We start from the raw sequence: 26,729 nt of genomic DNA, 5'->3' as shown, positions 1-26,729 counted from the left end.
CTACGCTTTGCCTATTGTTGGATACAGGTTGTGGAGTCCCATCTGGGATGCAAGATCTTACTATTTGTCCATTGCTTACTCATTTGAAGGCTAGTTGAACTCTTTAATCTATCTTGGAATTAGGTAAGAAAACCGATTGACTCATACAAGTTGATCTTTGCACCTATCGTAATGCAAAACACCTCCAAGGGCAATGTTACCCTCTCTAGAATCAACTCATTATCCTCATCATACGAAGTTGTTTCATCTTGGTACTTTGAGTTCAAAAACTTATTTTGTTCACATTGAGAGCTTTAGACCCCTAAGCACATTGAGTTCTGAGCAAATAAATTATTACATTGCCTCCAGAGAGAGTAGAGAAAGGTATGGGGCTAGAGGCAACCAAGTTTGAGTGACTTGTCAGATTGGAAGTCCATGCCACCCATGGTCACCTTGTTGCTAGTTGTCTGCATTTAATGTGCTAACCCCTTTGGAACTTTTAAGTTGTTCCAAACATTAATGGCCTTAGACTAGTATTAATCTAGTAATGAATGCCTAGTCCTAATGTCATCAAATGATATTTTAAAGGCTCAATTAATGCCCTAGACCAAAACTGACACCAAGCAGCCTCAAGTATCTATCCATCATAACTTAATACAGCTTTTGCGAATGTCATTCATTGCATACTTAGGGTACTTAGGCAGTCATAATGACTTAGCTGACTTGCATGTCACATGTGCCTAACTAAATAAACCAAAGCTAAGCATTAAAAATACACGTCCTTGTGTGCTTTCCCCCGCTGCTTGCCAATGTCATTCATTGCATACTTAGGGTACTTAGGTAGTCATAATGACTTAGCTGACTTGCACGTCACATGTGCCTAACTAAATAAACCAAAGCTAAGCATTAAAAATACACGTCCTTGTCCTTGTGTACACTAGGAAGCCATCATCATATGGTGTAGGGTTGGGCTTCACCTAGTGAGCAGTCTCTTGGTGGGTGGGCTTATACCCAAATCTCATACACACTGTAGCTTTGGTGTCCAAAAGCATGGCATTGAAGGTGCTGGCCACACTATCTTGTGACAATGATTTGCTAGGTGACAATGGAGTTGTTGACCACAATCTATAGCTTTTCGGTGTTTTCTTAATGTGGGCCATCGTGACTCATACCTTTGGAATCCTTGTACTGGTCATTGCATCTGCGAAGAATGGTGGTATCACACTGCCATTTTGGTAACAGCTGTATTCGCTAAATTGAGTACCACCTTAGCATGAGTGCATTGGATCACTATAGATTCCTCGTTAGACGGAAAGAGTTCAGCAAGCTTAAGAGGATGTGCTGACAGCCTATGTAACCAAGAAGCTGACAGAATGGAACATTTATCTTCGAACTTGAAGTTTGCATTTAGTAGTCCTGAGTATCCATTTATATTGACATACTTAGAGCACTCTTTGCAGTAGGACTGCAAATTGAGTGTTCATTCTGGTGAGTATTTCTTAGATATGCATTGGATATTGTCTTATGCTAAAGCTATGTTAAAAATTCGAAAGACTCAAAGTTCAGAAAGATGCTCTTGTAAATTCTGATAGAATTTGAGTTTTAAAGATTGGTAGAGTTCTAAGTTGTCCTGGAGTGTTGTGGTCCATTCACACTGCTTACAAAGAGTGGACATGTCTCCTTGCAAGTCAGAGCGTCCAAAATAGTATTAGAAACTCGAAAGGCACAAAATTTATATAAGAGGAATGCAAACTCAGAAAGATACCTTCGAAAATCCATAGATAATAGACAGAGTTTTTAAAAATTGGTAGAAGTTCTAAGTTGTCCTTGATGTATTGTGGTCCATTCATACTAATTAAGAAGATTGTACATGTTCCCTTGCAAGTGAGAGCAACATACCACTATGTACCTAGGTTTTCACTGGAGCGCAAAACTTTAGGAGCACATCTCAGTTTTAGATTTAACTAGCGCAGTTGATTATTTTACAATTCCTCTCTTCAACTCTCAAGCATTATGTCTTTGAACTTGAGCTTACTGGGTTTTATTTTTGGTTTGAGAACAGAATCTTATTGGCTTGAATCCATGTTAGAATGTGGGTAGTGTTGCTTAAAGTAAGTCAAACTACAGATAGCTGCTCTCTACTCAGCTATCTTTCACCTTAGCAGAGCATCCTGTGTACTTTGTTGTGGAGAATGTTTAATATGCAAATATCTGAAATGATGAAATATGATCCACATCAAAACTACTGCGATTCATTTGTTCTGGCCAAAATCTCTCCCTTTTGCGGCTGATTGACACGTAGGCTCATTCTAGTGGCTCTATGAGTTCTCTTTCTCCTTCATGTCACTCGACTCCTTTGAGCAGCATAGTTAAGATCAATTAAGAAAGTCATTGAAAGGCAATATTTGACCAATGATATTCAAATACATAGATTTGTGTTTGGCTAAAGGGTGTTAATCTCTGTATACATTTCTCTTCTTTAAGGTTTTGAAAAGAAAATTTCATCTTGAAAGCTGCTTTGGAAGATGGTTAAATATTTTCTTCCTCCCCAGATTGACATGCCGATTCTTCGAGTAATGAAAGACGATGAGTTGAAGGAGCTCGGGATTCCCATGGTATGTGTTTCTGCCATTATTTTTTTCCCATTTAAAGTACAATATACTGCTTGGACGTGCATTGTGTAATGAGTGTTATTATGTTCTGTTCAGACGCCTTCTTTTATCTTGCATGTTTTCCTAGAGTGTCATTTGTAAAAAAAAAAGGATTTATGTTTATTTTTCAAGAAATTAGAAACTACTTTTTGAGTATGAATTTCTCTAATCACCCATCGTTCGAATGGCATAGAGCTTTTATGCATGATGGAGAAAGAGCTTCTTTGATGTCTACTAATGGACCATACCCAATTGTAAGACTCGTCGGTTGTTATTTGTCCAAAAGGATTTATATTTGTGGTTTCCAATTTACTTGAAAAGAGTTGAGCCTCAGAAGATTTAACAATTGAGAGAGAGAGAGAGAGAGAGAGAGAGAGAGAGAGAGAGAGAGAGACGGATGGCGACCTGCCATGACCCTTCTGCTGTGGCGACCTGACATTGTGTGCTGGCTCTATTGGGCCTGCGTCTGCGCTATTCTGCCCCGCTTCTGCACACAGGCTGAGGCAGCCACACAGCGAGAGAGAGAGAGGGAACGAGCGAGAGAGACAGAGGCGACTTGATCCTAGCCTCGTGCCCCTGCCTTCTTGCGCAGCATCACGCCCACAGGCCTGCGCAACTCTGCGCGGCCCCTGTGCGCAGGACTCAGGCAATGAACGAGACAGAGAGACAGAGCGAGACAGAGAGAGGGGATCGTGGACGCTGTCACCTGCGCTGGCCCCTGGTGCCTGCCATTGTGACCTGCACACTGCCTACCTGGCCCACCAACGTGACCTGCCTTCTGCCTATCTGTAATCGTGCTGTGCTGAAGTGTGGAAGTTTTGACCAGCGTATCGCAAAATTGCCAGGATCAAAGGGGGGCTTGCAGAATACGTCCCTGCACAGGTCGGGAAATGACAGTAACAGGGACAGACAGACAGACATTTTACAAGGACAGATCTGTGCCCAGGAGGCAGCAGATTACTGATGAGCAGAGACTGCAGACAGTACATTCTGCTGTGGCACGTGCAATCTGCCCCTACGCACAGACAAAGAAAGCAGACCCGCCTCTGTACACACACACACACACACACACACGCACACAGCTGTTAAAGTGGTGATATAACATGGCTGGTCTGGACATGGATTTTATTGACCAAACGGTGGCAGCCCTTGGTCCGGATTCTGAAACAGAGTAACCAGAGGATATGGTTCCTTGCACAGAGGAGATGCCACCTGGTCCTGACTTCCAGCTTGCGGGCAAACGCACCAAGCATACTCCGGAAGATACAATGGATCATCAGGATCATCGGGAACGTTTTTATGCTCAGGTTGCTTCTAATTCTGTGGATTCTCAGGATGTGGATTGGGAGCATTTGCTGGAGTTTGCCAACACTCTGCTTGGTGATTATGTTCAACATAATCATGCAGCATTCTCAGACTTTGAAACTGAAGATGTTCTAGAAGCCACTGTGGATCTCCAAAATGTTTTGCGCTCATTCTCAGTGTTTTATGAATGTGCTGTTATACTCTTCTTCATTGGTAGGATCCCAGTGCTTTCCCATATTCGCCAATGGCTGCAAAGTCTACTACAAGGGGAGTGTGTTGAAGAGATTTTTGTTGGGCCCCGAGGCTTTTATGAGGTGCTGCTGAAATCCGAGAAGAATCGTGCTGATCTGCTGACTAAACTGCCATTGTTCTTTGATTACCGTTTGGTCCATGTTGTGCCATGGTGCCCAATGGCAGATTTTCAACGCTTGCTTCAACATGAATGCCCGGTGTGGGTTGAGGTGGAAAATTGTCCGGCTGTCTATTGGCCACTGTTAAAGGATGCCATGGCCGTTGTGGGCACTGTTTTGGTCCCCCCGAGCCTAAGGGCCATGAATCGTAACCGTTTGTGTATGTTATGGGACACTGCTCGGAAAAGGCCTGCTTGGCTACGTCTTAACTGCTCTGGCATGCATCCTTTGCACTTTCGTCTGAAATGGGGTAACTTTGCAGGGCATTGTTTTTCGTGTGGAAAATTGGGGCATTTTATGGCTGAATGTCCAGCAAAGCAACCGACTTCAGATGCTGAGCATGTTTTGCCTTAAGGGAAGATATGGTGCTTGATGCCCCATCGCAGGATGCGACCCAGCCATCTAAAGTTTTGGATAAAGGCAAACAACATGTTTCGGGCTTGGATTCCCATGACAATGATTGGGTAGATGTACGTGCCAAAGGAGGTAAAAGATTTGATGCTGGCATGGCGGATACTGTGCCTAATGCTTCACAAGATTCCTTGCGTACTTATACGCGCAGGAAAGACATGTTGTCAGAGCACCCTTCTCATGCTATGGTTTCTTCTGTTCCTCGCAATCAGCCCACTAGGAAAGTATATACGGATGGTCTAAAGGGCCCACCTGCTAAGTTGGCTTTTGATGCTAGAGGTAATGTGATTACCCCATGGGATTGGCGTTATCCCCGTTCCATCCCCAAGTCAGTGGATACACCGTCTACCTCTAAATCTACCCGTCGGAACTCTTTTGCCGTGTTGGCTGATTTTTTGGATGAGGGAGTCCTTGAAATTCTAGCAGAAAAGGTTAAATCAAGGCAAGCATTGTCTTGTTCCTGACCTTCTTTTTGAATATACATGAAGATAGCCACGTGGAATGTGCGAGGCATTTGTTCTCGTAATAAGTAGCATGTCATGTGGAGTTTATTGCATGAGAATCAGTGGGATGTCTTGTGTGCTGTTGAGCACAAGAGTCATGACGAAGCAGGAAAAGTTGTGGATTGCCACGGTTTTCGCTTGTTTTATGCAGGGACCCATGCGATGCATTATTCTGGTGTGCTTATGATTGTACATGAGAAATATCAACCCGTTCTTACAAAAAATGATGTACATGGTCATTTTGTGGTGATTGAAGTTTTATTTGAATGAGAGATCTTATGGTTACTTGGGCTCTATGCTCCAAACGACCCTTTATCCCATCGGGATCTTTGGAATACTTTGCAGACCTCCTTGTCACTTGGCAGACGGGGTTTCTTGATGGGGGATTTTAATATGTGTGCTGATCCTTCACAGTCCACATCAGAGCATTCGGTGATGGATACTCTGGAAAGCCGTGTGTGAAATTCGTTTGCTCTTGCCGTACTTAAGCAAGATCTTTGGTCATGGCTACACCCTTCTTCTACAGGGTTTACTTTTCATTCTGCGCAGTATACATCTACATGGTCGCGGTTGGACCGCATGTACATCATGCAGGATGATGCTTTTCTTCCTGAGATGTTGGAAATGAAAGTGTTGCAGTAATATGCCTTGTCGGATCATTTTCCTCTACAGCTTGAGATGCTTGTTCAACCCATTGCACCTTTTAAGCAATTTCTGGATAGACTCCCTTTGCGTTTCAACTCGTCTTATTTGAAGCATTCAATCTTTCAGGGTTATATGCAGCAATTGATTTATAGATTTTTATTAGACTTCCCTTCTGAGGGCAATGCTTCTTTTGAACGATTGCTCTCTAATGTGCAGCGGGTTGTTCGGCAGTATGGGATCCATCATGCCTCTCTTTGTCGGCCGCGTCGACATGCAGCGGAGGAATTATTGGTTTTGGTTCGTTCTCTACTGGTGGAGACTCCAGATGATGTATTTCTGCTGCCATTGGCTGATCTTTTTAAAGAATTTCAGTTGAAATCTTATCAACAGACCAAATTGCAAAATTTGACGGAGAATTTGCAAGATAGTGTTTGTCAGACTCATAAGTTCTTTCGTGCTCTTCCGTACATCTCCCGCTCGAGAGAATATGATTAGACTCCAGGATGCAGAAGGTCAAATGGTCACTGATCCTTAGAATATTGTGAATATGTGTAGGAGTTATTTTCTAGACCTTCTTGGTTCTACTCCTTCACCTTTTGACCAAACTACTCATGGTCGCTTAGTTTTCTATGATTTGGTCCGCAATCAGGTTCCACATGACATGCAAACTACTTTGGAGACAGATATTTGTGAGGCGGAGGTTATGGATGTTTTGTTACACTTGCCCAAGGATAAAAGTCCCGGTTGGGATGGTCTCACCAATGAATTCTTTGAGGTTTTTGCTACCAGTCTAGTGAAACCATTGACGGCTATATTTCAGTAGGTTTGGGAAACGAGGTTCATGCCTTCCTCATGGAAAGAAGGACTTATCAAACTGCTTCCAAAAGTTCCTTCGCCATCTATGTTGAAACATTGGCGACCAATTTCTTTGATGGGTTCTATGTATAAAATCTTTTCCAAAGTAATGTCGAATTGACTCCATAAGCATCTTTCTGCCATTGTACATTCTCTTCAATATGGTTTCATTAAGGCCCGAAACATTTTGCATAATGTCTTGAATGTGCAACTGGCTATTGACTATGCAAGGCACTCTAATCAGGAGGTGGTATTGATTCAATTGGACCTGGAAAAGGCTTTTGATGATTATTTAGACTGGTCCTTCATTGCAGAACTTATGTCTACTATGGGCTTTGGTACTCAGATGGCTTGTTTGATCTACACCATTAGTGTTGCGGCTTCTTCGCGAGTTATGTTGAATGGTGGTGTTATCGAGCCTTTTGTCCTTGCACACTTTGTGAGACAAGGTTGCCCTTTGAGTCCTCTCTTTTTTGCCCTTGCGACTCATCCGGTTCTTTCGATGTTATCTCATATGGCAGCTTCTACTCAGTTGGTTGGATTGTCTCTTCCTTTTGGATAGTACTTCATTAGTCAATCCTTGGCTGATGACAACTTTATGATTTTGCGCGCGGATAAGAATAATCTTCGCAAAGCATTAGATGTTTGGACTCTCTTTGGTCATGCTTCTGGTCTTTATATCAATGCTTTGAAATCAGCCATTCTTAGTTGCACGGAGTCAGATTTGCAGTCACTGGATTGGCAGGGAATGGTTGTTCCTCGTGGTTCCATTGTCAGGCATCTTGGGTACCCTTTGGGTGTTGATGTTCGGCCGAAGCAACTACTAGAGTGGATTTCACAGAAACTGACAGCTAAGTTTCTGTATTGGAAGTCACAGGCTTGGCCTTTCCATGTTCGCCTCAAAGTGGCTCAGACAATTATATTGCCAATGCTCACATATTTCTTGCCATTGCTGCCTTGGGCTACTACTGCATTGAATGCTCTTACTCAGTGCATTCGTTTCATGTTATGGAAGAAAGACTTCTTACATGCAGGTATTTCATGGATCTCTTGGTTGCATGCATGTACCCCCAAACGCATGAGTGGTGGGGCTATTTTGGATGCCGAAACTCATATGTTGTCACTCCGTTGGTCTCTTTTTCGTGCCATGTGCTTGGATCATCACCCGTGGGTCTTAATAGCCCGTTATTTTCTTGAGAATCACGGGCTTGTACGTGGTAATACTCAAATTCGGAGCTCTTGGTGGCATGTTCTTAATGCAGACTCTAGGTTTTCCAGTCCTTCATCATCCCTGCTTGCTCACTTGGTATGTTCTTGGAAATTGGTTCTCCAGAAGGCTCAATGGCATCTAGTGGAGGACCACTTAGTTACTAACTCTTTTCAACGGGAACTATTGGCAGCCTTGCGATTACTTTCTTGGGAAGGCAAACACGAGCTCAGACCAAAATTTAATCGTATGGCACATTTGGGCTTGACTTCAGTTGCAGATGCCACCCTTGCTAGTCGCAATGTGTTGATATCGTTTCGTACAACCAGAAGGCTTTTCAAGATCCCTCATGGATATCGTGATTTATGGGGACAGCTTTTGATGGTGCTCCAGAGCAGACAACCCTTTCCTGCCCTTGCTTTGGATCGTCCCTGGCAGGACTGGGACCTTGCAGGCCACCTGAATTTGGAAAAGGCCTCAGCTAACTAGGTGTATCATCTTCTGATTAAAGATCATCAATGGCTGGTTACTAAAGCTAATACTGTATGGGGATTGCGTAAATCTCAGTCATGGTGGAAGGTAACGGTGATGGAGGGCTGGTTGAACAAGACACCTTTCAAATGCAAGGTCTTTCTTTGGAGGGTGATGATCGGTGGTCTTCCTCTTGCTTCAGCCCTTTCCAAGCGTCGAATCTCCAACGGTAATTGTTTCTTTTGCACCACCACTGTGGAATCGGCCCGTCATCGATTTATTTCTTGCCCTCTTGCTAAGAAAATCTGGTCACTCTTGTCGGCGGTTTGGTGAGCAGTGGTTGATTTCTCGCTAAGCCCTTTTGATTGGGTTTTTGTGCGGCCCAAATACCCCACACCAGCTCAGTCGCATATGAAGATCTTGTTTCACTTTCTTAGATATTGCGGATGTTGGCACAATTGGACCATTCGGAATGCTTTTCTTTTTGATTCAGCCTATAATGTTCAGGGACATATTGCTAGGCTTAAAGGCCACTTGCATTGGCAGATAGATCTCATTCGGCACTTTGACTTACTTCCTCGGGAGTACTTACTTCCCTGGCATATGGCAATTTCCTCTGCGTCTTTGCCATGACTTTTTGTAACTCTTTTGTCGTTTAGTACTTTAGAGAGAGAGAGAGATTTACATACGATGGCTTAGAGCCATCGTGTATCTTGTAATCATGTAAACTTGTACCTTTTTTTTGTAATTAATACAATTACCTTTTACGAGAGAGAGAGAGAGAGAGAGAGAGAGAGAGCGAGAGCGATGGCAAGGCGTCCGGGGTGCGGGCGATGGCGGATCTGATTCCCCTGTCTTGCGGACGTGCCTACCTGCCCCGTGCGCTGCCTGAGTTCCCCCCTCTGACCAGTGCAGGGTCTGTTCTGCCCTGCCCGTGTGATTGCGCCATGCCCTTGCCTACCTGCGTTCATCCGGGTGACCTGCTGTGCCGTGCGACCATCCTGCCTGCGTCCCCCTGCTCTGCGACTGAGACAGTGTGTGAGGTCACCAGCCCTGCTTGAGCCCTGCTTTCTTCGTCCTGCCTGTCGATTTGCCTGCTGTACCTTCTGACGTCTGCTTGGTAATCAGTGTCGACCCGACCTATTCTGTCATCCTCTGTTCTGTGCCTGACAGTGAGGGTGTGACAACCAGGCCCTTATCTGGGCAAGTCAGACTGGGTGCGATTGAGATTGTTAAAGCCCTGTTTTCACCAAACAGAAGTGTATAGATTGGGGCTGTGGTCCTGAGGTCCTGGGGTCCTGGGGTACAAAGGCTCACTGAAGGAGACAGGTTCTGTCCGGTTCTGTGAAAGACAGCCAGAGTTCGATAATTTGTGTAATCAGCGTAAACCTTGGGAATGGCAAACTTGCAGGAATCTAATGGTATTGACATGGCCTTTCTTGACCAGCATATTGGAAATGGGGACGACAAAGACTTGGCGGAATCATATGACAATTCCTTAGGTGGGGATTCTGGGCAGTTAATGGAAGGGGATGACATGGGTAAACGGCACAAGATGTCGGTCGAAGAACTGGACTTGTGTGCCCTGAATTTGCTTCAACCAAATGTTCAGGCCTCGTGCTCTTAGACTAATGAGTCTTTTCAGTTTATGCTGGCCTCTGCCAATCATCTGATGTCGGAATATGCTCAAGCTAATGAGGGTAAAGCGAGTTCTTTACCACAAGGGGAACATGTGGTCGCTGTTATGGGTGCTGATTTGGTTCTACAGCAGATTGCTGCCTTCCATGAGAGGGCTGCCATCTTTTACTTTACGGGGAAGGACCCCATTGATCTTCAGCATCCAGGCATGGTTGCTATCCATGCTTGCAAAGGGGGAGATGGTCAGGATGATGTTTTAAGGCAAGACCAGGCATCCCTTGTGGAAGAGATCTATGATGGCCCAAGGGCTTTTCTCGAGGTCCTCTTCCGTTCCTCGGAAGTGCTGGCCCATATTATGCATCGTATCCTGTTGTTCATGGATGGCCAGTTAGTCCACATGGTCCCTTGGAGGCCTATGGCAGAATTTCAAGAGATATTGAGGCAGGCATGCCCAATTTGGGTCAAGGTGGTGGATTTCCTTGCCATCTTTGGTGACTTCCTCCCTTCGTGTTGAGATCTCTTGGAGAGATGTTGGTGGAGCCTCCTGTAACAGGAATAGGGCATGCATGCTTTGGGATACAGGGAAACCTTGCCTGAATAAAGTTCATCTTTAGGTTCCGGGGTTGCAAAGTTTGGTCTATGAGCTCAAATGGGGCACTTTTGTAGGACATTGTTTCAGGTGTGGGCAATTGGGACATTTTATTTCAAAATGTGATAGAAGCCACGAGGTAATGCAGCCGTCTTTGGACATGCATGACCATCCTCCCCAACAGGTAGCTCAGCAGCCTGAAGTCGCTTTTGAGCATATTGTCCAGGAGGGACAACTAGATGGAAAGAAGGCTACTTCTCAAGCTGGAAATCAGCATGCTTCGCCCTCAAGGGGGCCAGAACTTGTCTCCTCAGGATAACTCCTAGGTTTCGGTGGTTCGCCATAATGCTGGGCAGGAGCCTCGGTCTACTTCTGTTCACCTAGCTCCCTAGACTATTACCCAGACATTTCAATGCTAGAGGTAGGGGATTCTATATGAATCCTCGATCTGCCATTGGTGGTAATGACAAAAGGGTCTCTGATACTGCTTTGCACTTTGACTCGTGACGGAGAATGGGGCCTCCTCGAGATGTTTTCCGTGCCCAGCAACAGCCATTTCCTTCTCGTACTTCAATTGCTAGTTTGCAAAGGGCAGATCTAGTTGATGTTATTCAAAGCAAGATGGAAAGATTTCAGGTAGCGCCGAAGCAATTGATATTAAAGGAAAAGGGAAGGTGGGGATCCAATAGTTTTCCTTTCTTTTTTGTTTTCCATCATGAGAATTGTGTTATGGAACGTTAAAGGTATCTCTTCGGGCAGCAAGTAGTATCGGTTGTGGAAAGTTGTGTCAACCGGCAATTGGGATGTTCTATGTGCCGTGGAGCATAAACAACATGATTTGGCAGGATCATCTTATGTATATAAGGATTACTCGGTTTTCTACAGTGGGTGTGTTCCACATAAATCTGGAGTAATGTTTGCTGTCAGATCTTTGCTGCAACCATCTTTGATTTTTTAGGATCGTCAAGGTAGATTCATGATTATGGAAATCCAATGGAGGGAGAAGTTTTATGGCTGGTGGGGATCTATGCTCCTTCTACTTCTCGTGAACGTCGCCAGCTTTGGGATGACTTACATTGCCTTGCTATGACTCGTCAAGGCTTTGTAATGGGTGATTTCAATGCCTGTACATCTATGGATCGGACGACTTCTCAACACTCGGCTATGGACGGTTGTGAGTGTCAAGCCTGGGATGCTTTTGTAGCGCCGAGTCTTTGAAATAGGACATGTGGTCTTGGTTGCATCCCTCACACTCAGGATATACTTATCGTTCTCTTCAGCATCCAAACACATGGGCCAGATTGGATAGGATCTATGTTTGTCAAAGTGATTCTTTTCTCCCTGCAATTCTTGATATGTGGATAGAGCAAAAGCATGTCTTGTCTGATTACCATCCTTTGATCTTGGAAATGACACATCAACCTGTTCATGCTTATAAGGCTCTCTTGGCTCTCACCTGCCTCTTCGTTTCAATTAATCCTTTCTCCTTCAAAATCAGTTTTTGGAATGTATTCAGCGAATAATTGATTCGTTTCATTCTAGGGTCCTATCAGAAGGATTGGAAGCATGGCCTATTTTTAGGCATAATGCACGGATGTTATCCCGACAGTTTGGTATTCAGCATGCTTCCATTTTACGCGCTGAATTGCTGCATGCACAATCTTTATTGGCCCGTTATTTGTCTTTATGTTAGTTGGGAGATACTACGGATGACTTGCTGTGGTTGAAAGGCCGAGTTCAATCTTTACAGGAACAAGAATATGCTAAATTCAAATTGTTGTCTAGAGTAGAGGCTTTGCACGATAACAACTGTCAATCTCATTAGTTCTTTGCTAGATTACATCAGAAATATGCCCGGGAAAATATTGTGCGTTTGAAGAATGAACAAGGTGTTATGGTGACAGAACATGCATCCATCATTCAGATGTGTGTTGATTTTTACAAATCATTGTTGGGCCCTCAAGAGAGTCTGTCAGACGTTGTTACTCTGCTCGCAGATACATTTGTGATTTGGTTAGAAATCAGGTTCAGCCAGAATGGGTAGGCTTAATGGAGGTGGATATTTCAAAGAATGAAGTGGCAGAGGTTCTCTCCCATTTGCCAAAAAGAAAAAGTCCTAGTTGGGATGGGCTTCCTAATGAGTTGTTTTCAACCAATGTTGAGTAACTTAAGGACCCATTGACTCGCTTGTGTCAGCAAGTTTGGAATTCTGGTGTCATGCCTTCAGACTGGAAGATTGCAATCATTCGGTTATTGCCCAAGGTTCTCTCTCCTACTTCTTTGAAACAATGGAGACCCATTTCTGTTATGGGCTCGTTATATAAAATCTTCTCAAAAATCGTTGCCAATAGATTGCAAAAAGTATTTCCGCATTTGGTCCATCCTTGCCAATATGGTTTCATTCAGGGCGGAATATAATGCATAATATTTTGAATGTTCAACTGGAGATTGACTTTGCAAAAGCTTCAAGCCAGCAGGTGGTCATACTTCAACTTGATATTGAAAAGGCATTTGATCATGTAAGCTGGTCTTTCTTGAGGCAGTTGATGTTCACCATGGGTTTTGGGCCACGTATGGTTTCTCTTGTGGATACTAATGGTTAGGGGACAGTGGCTCATATTGCGCTTAATGGAGGCATCACTGATGAAATTACCTTATCCCGCTCTCTCCATCAAGGCTGCCCTCTCAGTCCTTTGTTGTTTGCGTTAGTTACTCACCCGATGCTTTCTTTGTTGGATAAGTTGGCCAATCAAGGTGAGATAGTTGGGTTGTCTCTTCCCAGTGGGGCCCAACTTGTGGGTCAATCTTTGGCAGATGATTCCTTTATGTTTCTTAAGGTTGATCCTTCCAATGCTGATCGATATTGCTCGATGCAGCTAGGACCTCTACAACCTCCTCTGCGATTTGGTCCCTGCTGCTCCACTCCCTTGTCCAAATCTGCTCAATCTGCCTCTTCACCTCCTCTCACCTGTAGATCGAGTTAGGGATCCGACAGGATCGCATATCTAGGGAAGATGCTGGGGGATCAAGTGTCAGGAGGATCGGGCAGTGATCAGACAGAGTGGTGCCAACCAACTACCCTATCTGACCTCCGCGAGAGCATCCCTACACTTCCATATAGAACCTATCCAACCTTTCCCTCCTGTGGAATGCTAGGTCTCTCCTAGCATTGCAAGCTCCTACTGCTAGTAGGACGATCTCCCATGCCTCCTGATCCTTCCCAGCCATGCCTTGATAGTTTCTGCCTCTACCCTGTTGGTCCTCTAAAGCCTCCAGGTTGTTGAAGTCTCCTCCAACAATCCAGGAGTCCACCTTTGGAGGTCCTGCTGTAATCTCCACCCAGAACTTGCTGCGTGTCTTGACCTTAGTGGGAGCATAGATATTGAGGACTCCGATGCACGAGTCCCCAATATCCAGCCTGACCCATAGAACCCTCCGTGCCACGATCGCCCCATGATCCCGTACGCAGGTGGTAAGTCTCAGGCCAATAGAGGTGCATACGCTTCCACTCATGTCGTGAGCACCGATGGCGTATTCCCAGTAGGTGTATGACCTGCTTGGGAGAACCTTCCCTACTCGATGGGCTTGGGTGGGGGTGAGTTTGTGCTCCTGCAAAAGTAGGATGTTTATCCGTTCCGCAAGGGCCGGTTGCAACTCTTGCCAAACAATCAACTTCATGGAACCATGTGCCCCACTGTAGTGGAGACTTCACATTCCAGGATGCTAGGTGCAAGCTCATGGGGGAACCTGTGATTGACCGAACAGTGCATCTATTCGGTGTGGAAGCTATTGATGAGGATGGAGAACCATGGGGCATACAAGTACGCTTTGCTACAGGCCTAGACGACGAACTCCAGTCCCTTATGGTGGCCCTCAGGCGGGGACCATGGGGGGTGATAGATGCTCCATGTGGTACTATCAATGCATCTATTAGCCATGCTGAGAGTCGTGACTCTGTGCACTAGTAGAAATGGGCTTCCTGTGCCATGGTCCACTCGATCACATCCATTGGAGCTCTCCACTGTGGAGGGGCATGAAAGATAATGCTCAAGTGTGGGACCTCGGCACCAGCCCACCAATTAATGTCCATCATGCAACTTGGCCATTGCTGTGCAAACAATGCTAGTCCTTTTCCCATCCACTGGGAGATCTGGTTCGCCACTTGACTCTTCATCTCCTCCTCGATGTGTGTCATTTTTCAATTCCCTGAGTGAGAGGACTGAAGGAAAAAGGTGTAGTTTGGTCCATTTGGTGGTGCTAGTAGATGGATCTTTCCCCTCCTTGACTTACGCACCACAGAGATCCCCACCTCTAGAGGTAGTGGGAACTCTCCATGCTCCGCAACTCTCAGGTAAGACCACAGGCCACTGTGGAAGAACTCCTATGGTAACAACTATGCCTATCTCAGAAAGGTGTGACGGGCAGCGGGGGCAGATGAGCTGGTGGCTGTGTGGGGGGGGGGGGGGGTAGGACTGCTGGTGCGAGGAGGATGTAGGCGTGTGTGGCTCATCACCTCTTGTGGGAGGGGGGGGTGGGTCTTGGGGGGATCACCTGTATCGGGTGCGGTTTAGAGGGGGTGCTCGGCAGGGGAGGTGGTTTGGGGGGGGGGGGAGAGAAACGTGGGATGTTGGGGTAGTTAGAGGCGCGTGACAAATGTGGGGCAGGGCTAGTGGCCATGGAAGGGGAGGCTGTGGGCTAGGGTCAGTGGGGGATTCATGGGAGGTGGATGTGGGGGCTATGGGATCTGAGGTGAGGTAGTTTGTGGCACGGGTGGTGGATGTGGGGGATTGCAGTCTTGCCGCGTGGGGCGGGCTGCGGAGTGCTCTGTCGGGGGGGCATTGCTCGCCCTCTTGATCCCTGCTGACAAGGCTGTGTCTGAGGAGCTGGCTGTGGGCCTCCCTTGCCGTCTCCCTCTCTGTCATCTCTAGACCCGTGTGAAGCTGTCAGCGTCCACTTGCGGGCTTGTCGGCGGAGTCACCTAGGCTTCGAAACGCGTGCAATCTGCTGCTTGATGCCCAAAGTCGTGGCAGCACGGACACTGCCTTGGTTGCTCAGTCACGATGACCTGTTGCCTAAAGGAGTGTGACCGGCTGCCTCAATCTCTAGGAACTTGGGTATACTCTTTGTGTCTTTCATTGCCACTCGTACCTTTGGGACTCCTGCAGCTGTCACTGCATCCGTGAAGGAGGTAGGAAGAACTGTGCTGAAGAGCCGTCCAAAGTCCTCCACTAACTGGCGGTACTCTACTGCCAGTTTGGGGAAAAGTGAGGTGACTGGATGTCTGAGAAATCTGTTGTGGAGTGCAAATGTCTCCATTGTGAAACCGCTATTCCAGGGAACCATGTGAATGACCCCCTTTGTGGAGGCATAGGGCGAGCTCTCCACTAACTCACGAGCTGCGTTCGCAGAGGTCAGTCGAACCATGAAGATCCCTTGGCCCATGAGGACCACCTCCACGATTTGTGTTGTGCCAATGCGCAACGTGGAGTGGAGCCAATCCCGTAGTTGGGCCCTTGATAGAGAGTGTCCAACGACCTGACCAAAGATCACTATTTCTTTCAACTCCAGCTTTGTGGCATGGGCGGCTAGGGGGGAAAGGCGGAGCGCAAGCAGGCGGGCGGGCGGCGCAGGTTGGGGGTGTAGGGCAGGCGGCCGCAAGGTAGGTGGCGGGCGCAGGGCAGAGGGGGGGAGGGCTGTCGAGATGGTGCAGGGCAGGGGGGAGGACTGGAGCAGGGCCCCAGGGGGGGGGGAGGATTGGCGTAGGCGACAGCTCAGTCGGCCGGAGGGGGAGGGGGGCAGCTTCGTGACGTGATGGCGGGGAGTTTCTCGCTGAGTAGTTACATCGCTTTTGAATGGGCCTTGGCTTGGTTGGGAATTGAAGATGGAATTCACGAACCTTAACAAAAGCGCTTTGAAGATGTGAAGCTGGTTCCCATGTTTGTTCACTTGCATCATAGCCCTTCCAATGGACAAGATATTGTAATTTGCTTCTTGAAATTCTCAAATGTAGAATTTTGTCTACTTTATATTCTTGGCGATCTTCAATTATGATTAGAGGCAATGGCTTTGGTATTCTTTCGGGGATACTGTATGTACAACATGGCTTCAAGATTGAAACATGAAATACAAGATGGATTTTCATGGATGAGGGAAGCTAGAGATGATAAGTGAGTGGATTTACTTGGCCAAGAATCTTGAAGGACCCAAGTTATTGATAATCCAAGTTTTAGGAGGGGCGAGAAGAACTTAGATTACGTGAAGAAGCCAAACTTGATCTCCAATTTTGTATGATGGGTGTTGTATGTGAAGTTTGTTTGGATTTCTCTTCTTGACCTTGTTTGATATGTGCTTGCAACTCTTTATGAATATCAAAGAGGTGTTGAGCTAAGCCTGTAGCAATTGGATTCTTCTCTTGTGATCTCACATGATTGTCTATCCTTGGGTGTTGACCATAACTAGCAAAGACTGGTGTGAATTGAGTGGAGGCATGGGAGGAATTATTGTATGCAAACTTAGGAAGAGCTATTAGATCCACCTAATTGTCTTGATGATAGTTGATTGTGCATCCAAGTGTTGCGAAACCTTCACTCTTCATCGGCAATTTGCATTTTTGCGTTTTTGCGTTTTGCGTTTAGGATTTGCAGCTCCAAAATGGGACGCCATCCTAGATTGACTGCGCCTATTTATAGGCCACTCTCTCATTCATTCCTCACCGCTGATTCATTCAGTTCGTCACCTTTTCTCTCCAGCCTCTCCACTATCCTCACACCCCTTCAGGAGGACATTGTGGTTCGTGGTTCGTGGCTGTCTTCATCATCTTCCTTGTGCTACGACACCCTTGTTCCCTTGTATCACATTCACTCCATGATTTAGATCTTCATCATTCCATTCATTAGAGTTTCTTCTCTCTTCTCTTCTCTTCTTCATGTTTGCCAAGTTCACTTTGTGTTTCTCTCTGTAAACCTTACTGTCTTGCTGGTACATCATTTTTTGACATGGTATCAGAGCCGGATCTGCTCAAACAGTGGCAAAGATCTTCCACTTTAGTGAGGCAAAGACCGGTGGCGGGTTCGGCATCCACTTCTCTTCTACTTCTCCTGCATCAACACCTCGTTTTTGCAGGTTTCAGGTGTTTTCAGCTTGTTGCCCACACCCCTTTCACGGAGGACATCACAGTCTCAGCTGTCCCTTGCTGTCATCTATAGTCTGACGCCTGTTTCTAGTCGTCCACTTGCAGTCTACAGCTGTTTACAGCAAAGTGATTGTTGCTGATCACTCTCCATTCAGAAAATAATCTCGTTTTTGCAGATTTCAGGTATTTCAGCTTGCTCTCCACACCCCGGACGGGAGGACATGGTAGTCCAAGCTGGCCATTGCTGTCTACAATAGTCTGGCGCTTGTTTCCAGCCTATCACACACTGTTTGGACTTGATTTCAGCATACTAACTGCTGCTGCTGGTTTTTTTTTTGGTTTGCTTTTTTCTCTCTCTTGCAGCCTGCGTTTTTAGTCTTTCTCTCTCCTCGCCTGCGTTTTTCTACAGGTTTCAACCTCTTATTGGTAGTAGAATCCTCCTCACACTGGCAGCTCACTTCAAGCCCTTTCCACTGCCCTCCCCACCCCTTGCGGTAGACATTGTTGTTCGTGCTTCACATTGCCCTCATACCCCTTGAGGCAGACATTGTGGTTCGTGGTTTGTGGCTTACCTCTTCCACCTTCTCCTTCTTTAGCAAGGCACAATGGTATCCATGGCTTCTTTACCAACAGATGACCAGACTATTGGGTGCTCGTTTTGCGGCACGAATGGTCATCCCACCGAAGATTGCCGACTTTGACCTTTGCTTCCTCCCCCCCCCCCCCTTCGCGGAGTATATGCATCTTCCACCAGGCACTCCTTGTGCCACCTTTCCTTTTTGAGCCACAGAGATCGTTCTGTATCAGCTATAAGAGTATTATGCTCACGGCAATAAGCCGCACCCAACGCGCACTAAGTCCTTTCGAGCACATAGAGGCTCTAAGACCTTATGAGGCGATAGGCCCTCCTGGAGACCACCCCACTGCGCGGAGGTTTTTCCCACCTATTTTTGGGTATAGTGGTTATCACGGTCCGCGGTTTTGCAGTCCGCTCCCTCGAGAGACGATGATTGTTTGATATCATCTCCTCGTCAGTTTGCTCCTTCGAGAGACAGTGGCTGCTCGACTCCTTCCTCTTCTTTGGCTTCCCGGTCCGCTCCATTGAGAAGTAGCGATTGTTGTCCACTCATTGCTCAGGCTGAGCCCCACCCTTCACCCTCGCCTACTTAGGTTTGAGAGGCCACCTTTGGGAATTCTTCATCACCCCAGATACCTTCTTCGACACGCTCGACGACACTTTCTTCGACATCAGATGATACAGATTCCGTGATCCATGAGTTTTTGGATTCCCTATCTATCTCAGAGGGGGATTCAACGAGGGATGATCTCTCTTCGCTCTTCGAGAGAGCTACTACTCCTACTTCTTCTTCACCTTTAGAGGGGGGCCCTTTACCTCCAGCTTTAGAGAGGGCCCCTACTCCACATGAAGTTCTTCATCCGTTATCTAGTTTCTTGGCGTGATTGTCTTCGAGCAGTCATCTCTTCTACTCATACCCAGGATCATGAGGATCTACCTAGCTCGGGGCCTTGGAGGTTTAGCCATGACTTGGTGACGAGGCCTTTGTATTCCTTCCAGCATGGATGCATGGAGCTAGTGGCTTCTCTCTCGAGGTTGAGTTTTAGGTTCTCTAGTTCACTCTGTCTACTGCTCTTTACTGTAGGTTACCTTTCAGGTGGAAATCTTGGATCTTAGGGATCCTCTACATCTTCTTCCTCCTCTTCTTCTTGCCTTGGTCACTTGGTCAGCATGGAGCTAACTCTCGAGATCGAGTATGGGCATGTCCTTATGATTCCGACACCACACAAAGTCCGACATTCCTTCTATGCATTTTATGATTTCATCATCTTTGTACTAGGGCGCTTGGGCAAGTGAACAATTTTCCCACGAGGGACACTGTCCAAGTGGCACCTACTGTATGAGCATTTTTCAGTATGTAGCATTCCATCTCCACCTCACTTTTCTCTTCTTGCTCTTTTTGGGCCTGAGAGGGGGTGTTGAGAAACCCTTCACCCTTTACTTGTAGTTTGCATTTTTGGGTTTTTTGGGTTTTGCTTTTAGGGTTTGCAGCCCCAAAAAGGGACGCCATCCTAGACTCACTGTGCCTATTTATAGGCCACTCTCTCATTCATTCCTCATGGCTGATTCATTCAGTCTATCATCTCTTCTCTCTAGTCTCTCCGCTATCCTCATGCCCCTTCAGGAGGACATGTGGTTCGTGGTTCGTGGCTGTCTTCATCATCTTCCTTGTGCTACGGCACCCTTGTTTCCTTGTATCACATTTACTCCATGATTCAAATCTTCATCATTCCATTCATTAGAGTTTCTTCTCTCTGCTCTTCTCTTGCCAAGTTCACTTTGTGTTTCTCTCCGCAAACCCTACTGTCTCGCTGGTACGTCATCTTTTGACACTAAGGTATTGCTGCATGACTTGATTCACTTTTTTTGTTTATCCATCACTTTGCGGATGGTTGACTAAAGAAAGATTCACTTGTACTCCCAGAAGTTTAAAGGGGCTTCTCCAAAACCCAGATATAAACTGGGGGCCATGATCACAGACAATATCATTAGGTAACTCGTGGTGGAAATATACTTGTTCCAGGAAGAGCCTTGCTATCTCTTTTCCATTGATACTCTTGGTTATTTGGATTAAGTGCCATGTTTGTGAATCCATCTATCACTACCAAGATGGAATTATAGCCGTTGGAAGAAGGTAGTTTGACAATGAAGTCCATGGATAAAGATAACCATGGCTTACTTGGAATAGATAATGGTTGAAGAAGGCCATGAGCTTGATGATGAGGGACTTCATCTCGATTGCACATGTTGCAAGAACACATTGAGTCCTTAACTAGTCTCCACATTTGTGGCACAAAAAATCCCTTGAAAGCCGCTCGATTGCCTTGTTAAGCCCAAAATGCCTTGCTGAGGGGAGATCACGTCTCTTTTGGAGTATATCCACTTGCAAAGGGACAAGAGGAATATAGAGGAGTCCTTCATAATAGAACAAACCATCTTGGAAATCCCTTTGAGTTTATTCTTGGCCTTGATGTAATTGTCTCCTAATGTCCTTGGCAAATGAGTCTTTTGTAATTTACTTCTTGACCTTTGATAAGAATCCAAAGTCTTTTGGGACTTTGTTGATAATTGTCCTTAAGTTTAGTTGCTTAGGTTTCAAGATTATTGAATTCGATTGGTCACGGGCTTCATTACCTTCTTTTGATGCTAGTAGGATCTTTGAGATAAAGCATTTGGCTTTTCATGTTGGTGGCCATGCCTATAGGTAATGACGAAGTCAAATCTGGATAGGAAACCACTCCATCTTGCTTGGCAACGATTCAAGTCATGAAAAGTAAGAAAATATTTTAGATTCTTGTGATCCGTATAGATAGTGATCTTATGAGGGGTGCCTTCATGTAGGTGTCACCTGGTCTCTAAGGACTCCACAATAGCTAGAAGTTCTTTATCATGAATTTAATTGTTAATTTCTGAAGCAAAGAATTGAGTGGAAAGTTACTGGATAAACTTGATTATCATCACTAATTTGGAATAGAATAGATCCTAGTGCGAAATTTGAGGCATCTATCTCCATGATAAAGGGTTTCAATGCATTTGCATGGATGAGAATGGGTGCTAAGGTGAAGGCTTGCATTAATCTTTGAGAAGCTTGTTCAGCCATTTGATTGCATACAAACTTGTCCTTTCCAATTAGGTTGGTTAGAGAGGTAGCAATATTAGAGTAATTCAGCATGGAATATCTCGCATAAATAAAGGGAGTTTCCCATTCTAGAATAGTTTGTACCTTCTTAGGATCCATAGGAATTCCCTTCTCAGAAATGATGTATTCCAAAAACTCAACTTCAGTTTGATGGAAACAACACTTTTCCAGCTTTACATATAAGCCTACTTCCAATAATTTATTCAAGACTACTTTGACGTGATGCTCATGTTCCTGTTGGTTCTTGGAAAAGATCAAGATGTCATCCAAATAGATCACAATAAAGTCATCCAAGTATTCTTGAAAGATATCCAAAGTCTAACAAAGCTTGTGTGTCTATATGTCTTTTCTCAATGTGAATTTTTATTAGTAATGTAAAGCTAAACATTGGATCTATAGATAGAAAAAGACATTCTTTTGGGCTTCTTGAAGCTTTGTCGAGCAACATGGTCTCTATTGAGGCTTGATGTTCACGTTTTCCTGACAGTGATGGAGTAGTGGCACCATGAATTCTCATCATTTCTTTGTTAGGACGATATTTAGCTATGTGCTTTGATTGGCCCCAATACATGCATAATCCATTAATGTGCCGCTTTTGTTTTTTTGGTTAATGGCTTGAATTGTGTCATATCAGTTTGCATAGGCTCTGACTTAGATACTTGTTCTTCTTTGGTAGTTGGGTCTTCAAAAGTTTTCATCATACTTAAATTCAAAGTAGCTCCTCGACGACTTTCTTGTCGTCTTTCAAACAGGCGGTTGTCACATTCAATTGCTAGAGATAAATTCACTAAGTGTAAGCTCCCACTGCTAAGGATATTTGAGTAGCAATCGGGATATAAAATCCAACTAGCAGTGCAATATAGAATATAAACCACCAAGGTACCAAATGCTGTAAGAGACCCAAAGATGTGAGGTACATAGATGCAAGAGTAGTATGTACATATGCCAACTATGCATAAGAGATCTCCAAAAGCAATAGACCACCAATTATGCAACTAACTCACAGTATATGAATAGCGAAGCTCAAGTACATACCCAAGAATGCATCAAAGCTAACAAAATTGTCTGATAAGAGGAAGTACTGGATGTACACCATAATCATCAAGATTTGCCAAGACAGTGTATACCAAAGCCAATTGAGAATATATGCATAGGCAAGAGACTCCCACTTTTAACATCATCTTTCAATCCCCCAACGGAATTGTCTAGTAGAATAATCCTCATGCCATGTTAAATTGCATGTGAGTCAGTGAAATTTTGATGCATAAACGGAGGCGGGTCTCAACCCTTGGCGTAGATTTCTAATCTTTGCTTGAGCTACTTTTGCTTGTCTACTTCTCCAAATGTGGCAGATAACTCTTGTATAAAGGCCTCAAAATTATATAGCAATGGGGATTTTTTCTCAAGCAAGGGGGGAAACCATGAGAGAGCTATACTTGAGAGGAGAGTTCCTATGAGGCCAATTTGAGAAGCATCATTTGGGTAACAATTTGGTTGCATATGTATAAACAATCATACTTGTTGGAGGAAACTTGAGAATTTTGATCTTGTGCCATCAACTTTCTCTGGAAGATTGACCTTTGTTTGTTTCCTATGTTGACCATGAAGGTTACTCAATAAGTTATGGACTTTTGGCTTCATGTAAACTTGTCTCTTGAATTTCTTGAAGTTGTCATTGTAGGCCTTGTACAACTAAGCCCAAAGCTTGTGGTTGCTCTACTTATAGCTTTGCATTATTGTCTCAAAGCTCTTGGATTTGTTGTTGGATGCTTTGTAGAGAAGCAATAATACCTTCCATCATGGACTCCATCATGACTAGAGAAGACCGTGGTAGGAGAGTCTTGCCAAACTCTCATGAGCACGGCAAGTGTTCTTGGAGAGTGAGGAGACTGCTCTCAGAACTTACTAGAGAAGAACTTGAAAGAGAAATTGAACTAGAACTAGATTGTGAGATAACTTGATTACAAGAAAATGCTCACAAGAGTGTGGCTTGATTACAAGGCAAGACTCAATACAAGACACAAGACTAGAACAAGACAAAAACTGGAAGAGTACTTACCTCGCAGGAGCCTCCCAACTGGTGTTGGCAAGATTAAAGGGCTTGTATCTCAATATCTCTATTTATACTAGAATCGAGGAGGTTAAGTGAAAGCTTCTAGCTGATGCCATCATCGATGACATAAGTATCATTTACATAAGTGATGATATAAGAAATGTTGATGTAAATGTTGCAAGCCTCTTTTAGAACTTTCCAAAGAATCATTTAGAATCTTCTTAGAATCGTCTAATACTTTCTTGAATTTGCTAGAATGTCCTAGAATGTCCTAGAGTCTTTTACAAACTTCATGGAACTAGGGGCTGTACAACTTGCATACGAACCAAGGCTGTCCTTGCTTGAGCATCAATTACATGCTGTAATGCTGCAATTTGGACAGCATTGATCCCAATAATAAGCAAATCATCAATATATGGAATAAAAATCAGCAAATCTGAAATCTATGGCATTGAAGGAACATGTGTCATAAAAAGATAATTCACTAAAGGAACATGATGAAGAGAAATTTCAGCATGCTGTTGATCATAAGTATCAAGACAATAAAGTCTTGATGTGAGAGTGCCGGTCAATACAATAGAAGAAGGTACTTGATCATCATAAACTGCACACTGAGGGCCATCAAAGAGGACACGAAAGCTCGAAGTAGCAATGATTGAGATGGAAAGAATGTTTTTCTTAATGCTTGGCACATAGAGGACATTTTGTAATGTCATGAAAGTGCCAGAAATAGTATTAACTTGCACAGTACCAATGCCTTCAATTGCATATGAGGCATTGTTTGCACATGACTATGCTCCCCTTAGGTATACTAGAGAGAGATGAAAATATTGCTCAACAAGAGATGATGTGCTTAGATGCACCATTATTGAAATACTAAGTAGCAGCCGCATCATTGATGGAAAAACAAGCATCATGAATAGAATGATTATATTGACATTGAATGAAAAAAATATAATCCTTAAACTGAGAACAGTTCACAGTCTCATGTTTGAGAGCAAGATCGGACTCTTTCTTTTTCTCTTCCAATGCAATGCGCTTACGATATTTAGTGATGTCATGCTCCATCTTTCGACAATATTTACACCTTTTAGGTTTGTTGCTTGTACCCTTTGCTTGGACCAGCATGGAAGTGTCAGAGTGCAGCGGTGCGGAAGCGTAGGACTGAGAGTGAGAGAACGCAGAGAGAGAAGGGAGAGAAAGAGACAGTGTACACTGAAGATCTGCTGTATAAAGAATGCTGAATACAAAGATATACACGGGCGCAGTGCGCTGGACTGCGTGTCTCCACCTCGACGATGCGACCTGCTGTCCACCTCGAAGTCTGCTGCAGTCTGCACTGTCTGCTGTCTGAAATCTGCGAACAGAGACAGAGATCTGCACGGCACCGGTCTGTAATCTGCGACAGAGAATGAATAGAAAGACTGCTGGAGACCTCAGGTATAAATAGCCGAAATCTGCCCAAAGAATAGGACAGGTCGGCTGCATTAAATGCAGCCGACTGGGCTGCAGGCAGTCGGACTGCCACGTGGCAGTCCGACTGCACAGTCCGACTGTGCAGCCCTGGTGCAGCCCTGGCTATGATCTCTCTAACACCCCCTCTCAGAGCCTGGGCAGGGCAGAAGCCTGAGGGATCTGGAATGTTGCCGAAGTAGAGCCTGAGGAAGAGCCTTCGTAAACAAATCCGCAAGATTATCCTCCGTCTTGCAATACTCCACAGTGATGGTCTCATCCAGAAGCTTTTCTCGGATGAAGTGGTACTGGATCTCAATGTGCTTCGTCCGGGCATGAAAAACAGGGTTCCTTGCCAAGGCAATGCAACTCTCATTGTCACATCGCAGCAATGTAGGACGAGTCTGGGGGCACCCAAGCTCCTCCAACAATCTCCGAAGCCACACAACCTCGCATGTGGTGGAAGATGCGGCCCGATACTCCGCCTCAGTAGACGAAAGGGCTACCGTGGGCTGCTTCTTGCTACTCCATGAAATAACACCTGCACCCAAAGTAAAGCAGTAACCTGTTGTAGACCGCCTGTGGTCCACGTCACCGGCCCAATCCGAGTCGCTCCAACCTGCAAGTACAAGATCTGACCCATCTGTCCCTGCGGGGTAATGAATCCCCAAATCAGACGTCCCCCTCAGATACCGAAGTATCCTCTGAGCAGCCTGCCAATGCACCGTCTTAGGTTCACTCATGAACCCTGCCAAGAGCCCAACAGCAAAACATAGATCAACCCTGGTGTTGAGAAGCCAAATCAAAGACCCTATCAACTGTCGATAGCGGGAAGCATCCGCCAAAGGAGAAGCTGAATGGGAAGTGGCCTTCCAGTTCGGATCCATAGGAGTAGAGAGGGCCCGACAATCTTCCATCTCAAAAGACACCAAGAGTTCCTGTACATATCTCTGTTGAGAGAGAAAGATCCCCCTCTGAGACTGAAAAATCTCATGTCCTAAAAAGAAATGGAGTAGCCCCAAATCCGTCATCTCGAACGTCCGATGTAAAGCTGACTTTGTCTCCTGGACCTGCTGTGCATCATCACCTGTGACAATCAAATCATCAACATATAATACAAACAGCACACAACCATCCTCGGAAGTGTGAACATACAGCTGCGGATCGGCCTTGGACCGCCGATATCCCAACTGAGTCTGGAGGAACGAATCAATCTTCTCGTTCCAAGCTCGCGGGGCCTGCTTGAGACCATACAGGGCCTTCTTCAACTTGTAGACTTTCCCATTTGAAGAACCAAAGCCAGGAGGCTGCTCAACGTAGATCTCCTCCTTCAAATCACCATTCAGGAAGGCCGACTTCACATCCAGCTGATAAACAGGCCATCTCCTATGGCCAGCCAAAGCAAGAACAGCTCTAATGGTTGCCATATGAGCTGTAGGGGCAAAGGTGTCATGACAGTCAATCCCTGGGCGCTGGGCAAAACCCTTAGCAACAAGGCGAGCCTTGTGCTTATCCAAAGTACCATCACTGAGATATTTGGTCTTGAAGACCCACTTGACTCCAATCACCTTCTTCTTCGGGGGGCGTGGCACAAGTGACCAAGTGCCATTCCTCTCAATAGCCTCCAACTCAGCTTCCATAGCTTTCTTCCATGGGGCGGACTGTAAAGCCTCCTTCACGGAGGTGGGCTCTCGATCCTGCATAACTCGGGA

General features: G+C 45.2%; 1 protein-coding gene across 3 annotated transcripts in view; it reads left to right on the top strand.

Moving 5' to 3' along the window:
* LOC148008680 (uncharacterized) overlaps positions 1-26,729 on the top strand; it is a 119,877-nt gene that overhangs the window by 48,244 nt on the left and 44,904 nt on the right. For 2 of the 3 annotated variants that reach the window (XM_087674086.1, XM_087674084.1), the window contains one exon: positions 2,532-2,594. In XM_087674086.1, coding sequence (XP_087530212.1) covers positions 2,532-2,594 — 63 coding nt within the window. Of the gene's footprint in view, positions 1-2,531; positions 2,595-2,823; positions 2,885-26,729 lie in introns of all 3 variants that reach the window. The other variant, XM_087674085.1, reaches the window with a different exon arrangement.

Source organism: Lygodium microphyllum, unplaced genomic scaffold, assembly GCF_053477565.2.
Source record: "Lygodium microphyllum isolate KBCC unplaced genomic scaffold, Lygodium_microphyllum_v1.1.10 scaffold_86, whole genome shotgun sequence".
Taxonomy (NCBI): domain Eukaryota; kingdom Viridiplantae; phylum Streptophyta; class Polypodiopsida; order Schizaeales; family Lygodiaceae; genus Lygodium; species Lygodium microphyllum.
The sequence above is the reverse complement of the archived record's forward strand: the minus strand, read 5'-3'. Positions and strand labels throughout refer to the sequence as shown.